Genomic DNA, 13,022 nt, shown 5'->3' with positions numbered 1-13,022 from the left:
TCTTCAGTGCTTTTATTACTTCTTTCACGTCATCTTCATTTAGGGGTTCCCATGTATTGTCTTTTTCCTTAGTTTGATGTTGTTTCTCTTTCTTTGGGGGTGTTTTGAGTCCTCGTTTGTTCAGTATCTTACTGAAGTGGTCTTCCCATTCCTTCAGGTCTATATTTGGTGTATGAGCCATTTTTCTTGGTCTTGCTGCTATGTATGGGTCTTTCTCTGCTTCATCCGCTTCTCTTTTTGCCTCTCTTTCTATGTATTCTTTTTTCTTCTCTTCTATTAGTTTTTTGTAGATTATTCTCTCTTCTGCGTACAGTTTGTGTGTTTCCTCGTCATGCTGGTTTCTTAGTCTGTGGAGGGTTCTTAGAACAGTGTTCCTTTTGCTGTAGCATTCAGCACCAACTATCTTTTGGCTCTCCTTGTTTTGGGGATTGTTTGTATCACTGAATTTTTTAGGAGGGCTTCTATTTGGTCTGTTGCTTTTTCAAGGTCTCCTTCCTCTATGAAAGTTTCTATTTGTGTTAATTGTTCTTGCTGGTTTGTTAATTTTTCTATATCAATTTTTCTTTGTGTGATTTGGTGGGTCTTTCTTGCTGGCGGTGACGTGACGATATTTATTTTTATCTTCATTGGAATGTGCTTTCGTATAGGAGTAATGGAGTCATGCCATATTGGTTGAATACTTCCTTCTATGTCTCCTCTTGTTAATGCGATATCAATGATGCTCTTCCCATTGTGGCATATGTATGTAGGTATCTGTCTATCGTTAAGTAGGGTGAAACCATCTTCTTCTAGGGTTTCAACGACTAGTTTTGTTTTATAGTTTTCTGTGTCTATTCTGCAGTTGAGATCGCCTGCAATAATGGTGGGTTTGCTGTTGCATTGTTTGATGAGTGTGACTATTTCGTCAATTATTTCTACAGCATTTGTGTGCAGTTTAAAATAGGCTGCAATTATATTTATGTTTGCCACTTCTATTAGCATACTATTTTCTTGTTTTATGATTTTTTTGGTGGGCGTCATCCAGGGTTTCAGTAGGATAGATATTCCTCCCATGGGTCGTCCCCTTTCTCCCTTCTTTGCCATTAGGTAATAATTATAGAAATCTTTATGTTGCCAGCTGTCTATCAGGAAGGTTTCTGTTAGAATTGCAAGATCAGAGTTTTGCAGAATGTCTGTTGGTGTTAGGTTAAGAGCACTTTTTACTCCCTCTGTATTCCACAAGACTGCTTTTACTTCTTGCTCTTCTGGCTTTCTTCTTAGTTTAGTTGAGCTCTGCTCCCTCTTCCATTGATCCTCTTGGGAAACGAAATCGACGTACTTTTATGTTTTCTGGCCAGAATTCTGGTTCTTGTGTGATTTGTAGCTTTTCAAACGGAATGCCTACTTTGAAAGCTTTTTTGTCGCCCAGTGTGCGCAGTTCTTCACACAACCTACTTTTATAAAAAATGGAAGAATATTTTTATTAATGCAGAATCTTTAACTTTTTTGGTAATACCAGCTACAAATGTGTTACCATAGAGTAAGTTTCCAAAAGAACAAAATATATCAGTAATAAAAATTGTACAAAATTTTCCTCAGTAGTGATGATTTGAATGCAGATAAAATTCTTAAAAGTGCTTCAACTTGATACGTATGTGTAATTAATATGAATGACTTGCTAATAACAAGCAAAGAGATTTTGGCTTTGTGGATTTGAAATGCACACTAGATGGTAAACTAAAGTTACATAATTAGTTTAGTAATTTTTCAGTTTTATTACAACCCCTACCTTTATTTACCAAGCCTCTTTTTTTGAGGGCAGTTGTGGTGCTACACTCACCTACTTACCTGCTCCCCACCTCCCCTCTTCCCTGGTTACAATTTACACATGGGAAGAAGAGGAGGGATTGTTAGTATACTTCCATATGAACTCTAATTTCTCAGATTTTGCCATTGTGGTCATTTTGCAAGACGTGTGTGGGAGGAAGTACTATGTTGCCTGACTTCTCTTCGAACTTATGCTCTTGGAATTTCAAACTAAACATCTTTTGATGCATGAATCCCATATAGCCATCTAGAGCCCAGTTTCTTTTCACCTCCTCCTATTATTGTTTGTTGCTGTCATTGTTTATGAACACCAAAGGTCAAACTTTTCCAACAGTTATTTGCTGCTTGCAGAACAACCTGAACAGCCTGCTGCGTGTGCGATCCAGGATGGCAGAGCGTCTGTATACGATCCACAAGTTGCACGCCAACTATGGCAGGGTGTTCTCGGAGTGGAGTGCCCAGGAGAAGGAGATGGGTGACGGGCTGCAGGTAATAAACTCTGTGTGTGTGCACGTGCTCAATTCACTGTTACTTGGTTCTACACCTGTATTCTACAAGCCACCATCATATGCAGGGCAGAGGGTACCCACCATTCCATTACACATTCATTTCTTCCCATTCTATTCACATATAGAGCCTGTGATGAATGATTGATTAAATGTGAAATAAATACTACGAAGAGATAGAGGGGCTGGCCAGTACTTAGCTCAGTACAGCCGATGATACGCAAAAAACAGAACCGAAAATTTACGTTCCTAGCTTTTGGAACAAATCTTCCTTCATCAGGGAGGGGAGAGGGGAAAGAAAGGGAAGAAGGGAAAGTGGATTCAGTTACTCACAACCCATGTTATGAAGCAACAGGGAAAGGAAAACAGGGAGGGTAGCAAGGATGGAGGCATGGTTGTCAGAGGTCCCTCTGACAACCATGCCTCCATCCTTGCTACCCTCCCTGTTTTCCTTTCCCTGAACAGCTGATTCTGGCAGGGTTAGTGAATGTAACTAGAGAATTGGCAGCAATAGTTACTGAATTAGTGATAGCAAGATTGCTTGTTAGAACAAGGAAGAAGAAATCGGAACATCACACAAATTATATGGAAGAATATTAAAATTTAAGATTTGTATAAAAATTCCTTACAACAACTACTTCCTGATCTCGTGCTTGAGAAACTGGAGCATGTAATTGAAATGTGAAGCTGTTTCATAAAATAAAACTTTTTGCTTGTAATAGGCCTAATAGGCATTTGATACTGGTACTTCGTGAATCATATTCTGTTCATGTTATTTATGTAAATAAGTAGATAAAAATGACATTTGTGTCAAAACAGTCTCACTTATTGGGCATGTGTTATGATTGGTGCAATATTAGAAAGGCCTGCTTTGTTTTACCCAGCAGACAGTGACAAAATAGACATAATCAAATCGAGAAAGCTCACCAGTCTTGGGTACTATTTGTATTAACAGCTTTTTCAGTATTGGATGGCAACATTTTGATTTTTCGCGCAGCAAAATGTTTAACAAACTTTGATGAGGTAATAGACTCCTTTGCAGAAAGAAAAGCATGCCATGTAAAGCTTTAGCAAGATTAGAGAAAAAATGCTGAGACCTAAGGATTGAATAATGTGTACTGTATTGCTTGACTCTCATCTTTATGGGGTTTATGTTTCCTATATTTAATTATGTGTCACAGAAAAGAGAAAGTTATTAGCTAATAGGCAATAAAGAGTGCAAATTTTCTGAAGAGCTCTTATTCTCCTAGTCACAAATAGCCCCACCCAAGCTATTAGCCAATAGGCAATAAAGAGTGCAAATTTTCTAAAGAGATCTTACTCTCCTAGTCACAAATAATACCACACAGTATTAATTGTAAGTTTTTTTAAACCGGCTGACTGGGAGTAGGAGAGGCACCACAGGGCATTTTAATTTCCACTGTCCTGTATATAAGTTTGATGGCTTCCATTAAAAAATACACATATTTGAATTCCACATAGCAAAGTACTGTGACAAATGATAGAAGAATGCGGTCTGAAGACACATGGCACTGCACTTTGGCACACTTAAGACCTCATAACATCTCTTACATTTCCTCCAACACATACATTTTGTATATCAAACTCTTCAGAAAGATGTGCACTACAAAATGAACATATTTTTAAAAAATTGTGTCCTTTTTCGAGTAGGTGTGGGGGGGGGGGGGGGGGGGGAGGAGACTATCAAGTTTTTGCCCTGGTTTGGAAATATCACAGATCTAGGGCTGGCGCCACCTGCAGTAAGATCACATTCAGAACAACCTCTTGGTTGGTTGAAAGTTATTTACTTTTGTTGTGCCCAAATTGCTGAAACTTTTTCCTTGTATTTTTGTGGCATACGTGAAAATACTCTTATGCATGTAAGCAAATATCATAGTAAAAAGGGAACTCATAGAACTGATGTGAAGGGTTGATTTGCCTGTTCATAAGAAGTTATTATTTGAAAAAGTTGTACAGCATTATGGCAGCATGGAAGTTAAATTTGGCAAAGGTTTTGATACATTTTTTATACAATCCTGACGACTAATAGAATCGATAGTCTGACTTATTTCTGGTCAGTTTGGCCCATTGCAATTGTAATGTGGTGTTACAGTACAGGCACTGCAAGTAAGAGATCGAATGTCACACGAGATGTGCTTTTGACTGTCATTACACCTGGCTCATTATTGAGTAACTTACTGCACTCCCTTTGGTAGAGGGAGAAACAGAGCTGGAACTACAGTTGAGGATGGACAAGTTGACGGATAAATTCAAGAAGTAAAATCTCAAAATAAGTGAAGCCGAAACAGTAGCAAGGCACAAATACAGAAGGGCGATTGGCAAGAGTTGAGCAAGGTAATTCTGCCACAGGAAAATTTGGAAATGTCTACCTAGCTTGAAAGTGTAATTTCTTGACACAATCTAGCCATGAAAGAGGTTGCAAATACGATTCAGAAGAGCTCAAATTTCTGGCAACATGTTGTAGATGTCTTCTGTCAGATGCTAAGGTTATGAGAAAAGCAAAATCAGTTTTGTAAAATACCTATTATAATCCAGTCCTAATTTATTCTATACAAACATGCACTCTCACAAAGAGTGACTCATTCTGACTACAAACATTGAAGATGAAGTTCTGAGGTCTACAATACAGAAAACAAAACTGGACAACTTAAGAGGTGGGAGAGACGGCTGGCGTTAGGACAGTACTACTGGAACAAACCACAGTATCTAGACTCAAGTGGTTAGGACACACATAAAGGACAGAACCAATGAGGATAGCTCAAGTAAATCTGTAGAAAAGTTGAGGAGACTTTGTGGGTGGGAAGACCAGAGGAATGCTGGACTGACATTATCAAGACATAGAACAACACTGGATGATGTTGACAGTAGGAGTTATCTTGATAGAAAGATATGGAGGCGGCATGTGTACACCACCTGAGTGTCTGGAACTATGTGGTGGTGTGAACGTGATCTCACTCCCTTGTTTAGAAAAGGGAAATTGTGACTATCACTATCTACAGTACCCATGAAGGAAGATTTTAATTGTTTTAATGTTGAAGAAACCACTTTGAAAATAACATTAAATCATGCACTGTAATAAGACTGCAAATTACTGTTTTCTTTTGATAACTTATTTTAGATCTGACTGTATCTCAATTCATTTGGGTTTGATGGTGCTGGACCTCTTTGATAGTTTTAAATACGTACTACATAAAATTGCAGAAAGCCGGGCACTACCTGGACTCGTACGCAGCAGGCATCGACATCCCCCTGGAGGAGGAGGAGGTGTTTGCCGACCAGCTGAAGGAGTACCTGTTCTTCGCAGACGCGCTGCAGGCGGTGTGCGGGCGGCAGGAAACACTGCAGCTGCGGCTGGAGCAGGCGGAGGCGGCAGCCGGCGCTCTGGTCGCAGAGAAGGACAGCGTGCAGAGAGGTGGGCTATCTGTACTCTGCAAACCACCGTGAAGTGCGTGGCAGAGGGTACATCCCGTGGTACCAGTTTTCAGGGTTTCTTCCTGTTCCATTCACATATGGAGCACGTCCAGGCTACTACCTGCATTACCGGTGACAGAGCCAGTGTGATCAATCCATTTCATTTCCTTGCATAGGGTTACACTTGGGTATTTGTACGAGTTGGCTGATCCCTACTGTGACTTACTGATATTACAGTTGTAGGACAGTTTTTTGTTCTGTCAAGTATACAATTTTATATTTAATAACATTTAAAGCAAATTGCCAGTCGTTGCACCACTTTGAAATCTATTGATATCTGACTGAATATTTATGCAGCTTTTTTCAGACAATACTTCATTACAGATAACTGCATCATCTGCAAAAGGTCTGAAGTTGCTATTAATAGTATCTGTGAGGTCATTAATATACGACATGAACACCGAGGATCCCAACACATTTCCCTGGGACACACCTGAAGTTACTTCAACATCTGATGATGTCTCTCCATCCAAGGCAATATGCTGCATCCTCCCTACTAAAAAGTCGTCAGACCAGTCACAAATTCCACTTGATAACCCATATGCTCATACTATTGGCAATAAGTGTAGATGTGGTAATGAGTCAAATGCTTTTCAGAAATTGAGAAATACTGCATCTGTCGGACTGTCTTCGTCCAAAGCTTCCAGTATGTCATGTGAAAATGTGAGTTGGGTTTCAAATGATCAGTGTTTTTGGAATCTGTGCTGCTTGGCATGGAGGAGGTCCTTCTGTTAGAGATACCTCAGAATGTCTGAGTTCAGAATATGTCCTAAGATTCTACAACAAATCGATGTCAAGGATATTTGGCGGTATTTTTGTGGATCTCTGCTGCTACCTTTCTTGTAGATATGTATGCCCAGTTCTTTCTTCCAACTACTGGGCGTGTCTTTCTTGTGTGAAGGATCTAAGGTAGACTATAGTTAGAAAAGGGATTAACTTGGCCGCAAATTCAGTATGGAATGTGACAGGAATTCCATCGGACACTGGAGCTTTGTTCAATTTTAACAATTTCAGGCTGTTTATTATCACCACTGACAAAAAAATATTTATTTCATCAATCTTTTCATTGGTATGAGGATTTAAACTGGGCAATACTCTTGGGTTTTCCTTTGTAAAGGAACATTTGAAAATGGTATTAAGCATTTCAGCTTTTGTTATGCTACCTTCAATTTCAGTTTGTTTCATTTGCCAGGGACTTGACACTATCCTTGGTGCCACTAAAAACCTTTACCTTCCAAAAGGTGCAGTAGTGTAAGGTGTAAAATCCCTTTTATTTAAGAAACAGTTGCAAATATTGAAAGAGCCTTTTTCATATGCAGAAGGGTGAGCAATTTTGTTCTGTGTTTAATTGTCTTTAACTTTTGTAACAACAGTGGTATTCAAGCAAACATGTTTTTTTTTAATAGTGAGACTTCTTTTTTAATGTTTTGAAAAAGCCCTCAAAAAGAATAATACAGTGATTTTTCTGTTTGTTAATGCTGACATCGAATGGCATCTTTGCACATAAGTTTGAGATGTGAACAGGAAGTGGAGGAAAAAAAGAACTCAATCACATGTGCTTGTTGAACATGCAGTTAGATGTGTGGCCTCCTTAACAGTACACCCCAGAGGACTCATAACTCTTTGGGGACATCATGCTTGGCTACCACAGGTCTCCTGCCTTTGCAGCACCTCTTCCTTTTCCAAACGTGTCCATCCTTCTACTATTCTTTTTCCTCTCCCTTGGGGAACATGACCAGAATATTTTTGGGTATGTGTTGTGAGGTTCTAATGGCCAGACTTCAGAACAGACTCTAACCTGCTTTTTCTTTCTTTCTTCGTTCTGTCTCCTACACTTCCTCCGCTTTGGCATTTGAGGTTCCTCTATGTTTCTTCTTCCTTTGTTTGCTCCAGAAGGCCAGCCCACATGTTTGATTCACAACAGGTGACTGGGTAACACGTATTTTCCAGCCCCCAGGTGGACAGATAAAGTTCGCACATATGCCCTGGTATAGGCCAGGTGGAGGAAGAGGTGATTGCCTGAGCTGTTATCTTCCCAAATTGCCAGTTGGTCCCTCTGTCAGGAGTTCAGGAGGTATGACCTGAGGTGTGAACAATCACATGAGGCGGGTGAGCCCCTCCTCTCTGAGGAGGGCGGGCGGGGGTGGGTGGGGCCTGTTGGCAGGAGCGCATCATCGTAGATGTTGGCAGTCATCGGGATTTTCTCATAGTGAGCCACTTACCATCTCAGTCTACATCTACTAAATGTTAACAGAATGAGGCTAGATTCAAAGAATCTCCTAGCTGCACCTCAGTTCCTCGTGGTACATACTAAAGTAGGTCAGTCCTTTGCTACATTTAATCCATTTGTTATTCAGAAAAGTGTTGATGCAATTGCAGGCCTCTGAACTTCTGCTCTTGTGTACATAATGGAACTTTGCTCCTGGAGACCAGTTGTGATTTTCAAGCCCAACAACTGCTTGCAGCTTCGCTCCTCCAGGCTATCCTGTTCGTGTCAAGACCCATCAAACACAGTATTCTTTGTGTGGTGTTATTTACACTCGCAGGCTTCGTGGTCTGACCGAGGGATAAATCCAAACTTACCTCTCTGATCAGGGTGTTACTGCTGTCAGTTGGGTAATGAGAGAGGTTGATGCAGACTTAGTTCCTATACGCACTCTTTTTCACATATTTGATAGAGTAGTGTTTCCATCAAAGATCAAAGCAGGTTATGAAGTATCACGGTCTGACTGCACATTCCAAATCTGATGAGCTGTTGCCAATATCAACATTACAACCACACTCGTATGTCCTATCGAAACACTGCCGCCTCCGCACTGTATCAATTGCAATGGTGACCATGCAGCCTCGGCCTGAGAATGTGCCTGGCCATTTATTTTGACGAGTGGGCTGTCTAGGAGATCCGGATAAGGGAGGAGTACCTTACCCTATCACCCACAAGTTGTTGGCAAGTCAAGAGCCCTGCATTTTACCATCTGACACCTGCAGTATTGATTGTACTATGCCTTGCTCCAAGAGTGACATGGCCATACAGACATCTGATCTCGAATTCAGTATTGCAGTTGTAAAGTCGCCCAGTATCATGGCAGCATCCTTGTCGCCCTCTCATCCTCTTCCTCCTCCTCCAGCTGTTCAACAAGCCACCAAATCTTTGCCCCTGACATTGAAATCACCTGCTTCACAACCAGCAAACTGGAAAGGGCAAAAGGAATGCTCCTGTAAAGACTTCTTACATCCCTTCATCCAACAACATCTGAGTCTTCATCTGCCAACTGCAAAGGCTGCAATAAATAAAACAAAGATATCTTCTCCTTCCCCAACTCTGTAATCCTCTTAAACAGTGTTGCTCCATAATACCCTCACCTGTCCAACCTCCATTTTTCTGCGCTGGAATCTGCAGGCTGACGTAGAGAGAATGCCTCCATAGATCTCGTGGAACAGGATTCTCCAGCCTCTTTGTCCTGTAACAGTGAGTCTTTGAAGACTGGCACTTGGCAGCCGCCAAGGTGACATCCCTTTGTTCCCTCCTCCACTTTCCCCATCACAACTTCTCTTCAATGGAACATTTGCAGAGTTAGGTCCAAGAGGGAGGAATTATTGCTGCTCTTGGAATTGCAGTGTCTGCTTGCTTTCAGCCTTGAAGAAACAAAAATTTCATTGTCATGATTGCTTTTACCGCTCACATTTCCTTCAGGTCCGCCTTGATCTTCCCCCAGAAAACTGCATTCTGTCTTGTGGGTGAGTCATGCTGCTCGTATGGGATGATGTTCATAGTCAAATAACATCACTGAACACCAGGCTGCAAGCTGTTGCAGTCTGCATTTTCCTGCCTCACTTCACCTTTTCTCTTTATAATGTCTGTACCCATCTGTTGGTTGGTGCCGCCAGGACAGACTTCCTCCATCTTATTGCTAAATTCCCTCACCCCTTTTTGCTGCTTGGTGACTTCAATGCACAGCATCTGCTTTGGGGCCCTTCTGGAACTTGTTAGAGAGGTTCCCTCTTGGCTGCCCTACTCCATCAACCCAACCTCATTTGTCTTGCACTGGAGCACCCGTGTTCCTTTCAGACTCCACGCATACCTGTTCCCATATGGACCTCTTGCTCTGTACTGCCTGACTTGCCAGTTGTCTGGAGTGGTATGTTCTGTCCGACACGTACTCGAATGACCATTTCCTGTCTGCTATCCATTTGCTGATTCCTACACCACCAATATGTGAACTGAACTTGCAGCTTTCTAAGGCTGACTGGAGGCTTTACTCCTCCCTGGTGACCTTCAATGAGCAATTGTGATCAGATAGAACACCTTTCAAACATTATCCTTACTGCAGCAGAATGTTCCATACCTCACACTTCATCTTTAGCGCACCATATCCCAGTCCCGTGGTAAACTGAAGCAAACTGCAATGGGATTCGTGTGCAGAAACATGCTCTCCACATTTTTAACTGTCATTGTATGATGAGGAACTGTATTCGTTATAAATAGTTGTGTAGGCAGTGTCGTCACATTCTTCAGGACAGCAAAAAAAGCTAACTGGATTTAATTTACTAGTTCTTCTAACAGATTCACTCCTCCCATCATGTGGGGCAACCTGCTATGGGTTTCTGGGGATGAGATTCGTTTCCCAGTTTCTGGTCTGACCATGAGATGTCATTGTGGCTCCTATTGCTATCTACAACACTTCAGGCCACTATTTTGTGGAGATTCCAAGCTCCACCCTTCATCAGCCTGCCTTCCTCCATCGGAAACAAATGGAGGAGGCTGAGGTGACACCTTTCTCCTCTCATAATTGTGAATGCTGCAATACCACCTTTACTATGAGGAATTTAGATAAAGCTCTCACTTCTTCTCGATCTTCCTCCTTAAGGCTGGATGACGCTAACATTCAGATGTTGCAGCACCTTTCTTTTGCAGTCACTTTCGCCTTCACAAATACAATCGCATTTGGGCAGATGGCACGTTTCCCTGATGCTGGCATGAAACCGGTCCCATACCCATGCATAAGCCTGGTAATCCTTCCCTTCTAACTACCACTGTGTTTGCTGGAGAACTGGTATCCTCCATACTCTGTACATGCTGGGCTTCCTAGGCTGCCTGCCCTGTTACCTTCAGGAATTTTTAAATGATAGTTTTCAGGGTACATGTGAGTTCGGCCTTGTTGGACACTTTTATCCAGGAAAACGAGGTGCCTGCGGGCTCTGTCATGAGACTCATCCTCCTTTTGCTGTAGTTATTGACCCTATTGTGACCTGTCTCTCACAGGGCATCTGCAGCTCCCTTTTCGTCGATGTCTTTGCTAACTACTGCAGTTCTCGGTGGATGTGTCTCCTTGAGTGATGTCTTGAGCAATGGCTTGATCATCTTTACTCATGGAGTATTGACAATGGCTTTCTCTTTTCCACTGACAAAAATGTTTGTATGAATTTCTGGTGGCACAATGATTACACCGTCTTTACATTTTGAGCATGTTGCTTTTCTGTTCACTGAAACTACGAAATTCCTGGGCTCGTACTTGATACAAAACTCTGTTGGTGCTCCCACCGTCTTTCCTGACTGCCCTCTGTACACGATTCCTCAGTGTTCTACCTGTCCTAAGGGGTAGTTTCTGGGGAGCAGATCGGACTATCCTCCTCAGTTTGTACCGATCACTTGTGTGTTCAAAACTAGACTACAGATGTTTCATTTATGTATCTGCACATCTGTCCATCTTTTGTAGTCTTATACAATGCACCATTGTGGAATCTGTATGGCCACTACTGCCTTATACACTACCCCAGTTGAAAGTATCTATGCAGAAGCTGCCAAATTAGTGGCATGATGTTCTCAGTGGATACTCGTGCCATTTGTCTGCCATGCCCAGCCGCCCGTTGTATGCCATCATTTTTGATGACTCCCATGACCGCCAGTATGGGGCAAGTCCTCCTCCTCTGTTACTTTCTGGAGTTTGCTTTTGGGTATTCCTCTAGCAGCTTAATTTCACTCTACCTGCCATCTTCCTGATGGATGTGAATGCTTCACTACCTTGGCTTCGTGTGGTAGCCCATGTTCAGCTTGGACTTCATTTGTTTCCAAAGGAAACTATTTTGGATTTAATATATCAATGTAAGTTTCTCAACCTTCGCACTGAAGTTACCAATAGCACCTTTGTGTACAATGATGGCTCTGACCGACCGTGGTGTTAGGTGTACCTTCGTTATTGGAACAGACAGTTTTCAGTATCAGCTTCTGGGACACTTCAGTATTCACAGCAGAACTCTTAGCCCTCTATCAGGCCACACAGTACATCCAGTGACACAGGCTGTTTGTGTTGATGCTCCAATTATCTCCGTGCCCTTCAGAGCCTCTGTGTGCTGTACCACAGTCCACCCCTTAGTGCAACAGGTCCCAGAAAGCTTCCACTTGCTCGCTGTTGAGGGAGCCACTGTGATGTTCGTGTGGGTTCCTGGTCACATCAGTCTGACGGGAAATGGGCTGCTGCCAAGGCTGCAGCCGTACTACTGAAGCCCACTAGCTCTTCCATTCCTTCCAATGATATCCGTGGTGCCGTCTGTCAGCAGTTGGTGTCTCTTTGGAAACACTACATGTCTTCCCTTCAAGGGAACAAGCTCCCGGGTATTAAACCTCTCCCAGCAACGTGGCTGCCCTCTCAGTCCTCTCACCACAAGGTTATCATTTTAACTAGGTTGTATATTGGGCACTGTCGTTATAGCCCTCGCCATTTATTAGGTAGTGATCCCCCACCACTAGGTGCTCATTGTTGTCCTTTGACGGTTCACCATTTACTGACCGAAAGTTCTTTTTTTGAATGCTTACATTCTAATGTGTGTTTGCCACCTGACTTGTCAGCTGTTTTAGCAAACAACGTGCATGCTGTTGACTGTGTTTTACTTTTTATGTGTCATAGCATTATGACAAAGGGCATTTAATATGTAGTTCAGGATCTTCATTGTCTCTGTGGCATATTTTGTGGGCCTTTTTCTAAGAAGAGGTCCTAGTTCTTAGCTCTTTCCATCCGTCGATAGGGCTTAATGTGTAGTCGCCTTTAACTTCTTTTTCGTATTAAGTGCTCTAAGGTTCTGATATGAGTGCCAATGATCTGTTGTTTTTGCACACTAAATCAAAACAAAACAAAACAAATGATACCCTAACAATAATAGAGAACAGTAAGGCCCTACAAAATGGCTTCAGATAAAATCCCAGAGGACAGTGTGGAGTGC

General features: G+C 42.0%; 1 protein-coding gene across 4 annotated transcripts in view; it reads left to right on the top strand.

The window, feature by feature from the left end:
• The window catches only part of LOC126215182 (sorting nexin-4-like), an 80,793-nt gene that overhangs the window by 20,380 nt on the left and 47,391 nt on the right, over positions 1 to 13,022 (top strand). For all 4 annotated transcript variants that reach the window (XM_049941850.1, XM_049941851.1, XM_049941849.1 and 1 more), the window contains exons 5-6: positions 2,158 to 2,295; positions 5,535 to 5,745. In XM_049941850.1, coding sequence (XP_049797807.1) covers positions 2,158 to 2,295; positions 5,535 to 5,745 — 349 coding nt within the window. The remainder of the gene's footprint in view (positions 1 to 2,157; positions 2,296 to 5,534; positions 5,746 to 13,022) is intronic.

This window comes from Schistocerca nitens, chromosome 12 (assembly GCF_023898315.1).
Source record: "Schistocerca nitens isolate TAMUIC-IGC-003100 chromosome 12, iqSchNite1.1, whole genome shotgun sequence".
NCBI lineage: Eukaryota > Metazoa > Arthropoda > Insecta > Orthoptera > Acrididae > Schistocerca > Schistocerca nitens.
This window is presented reverse-complemented; position numbering and strand designations above follow the sequence as displayed.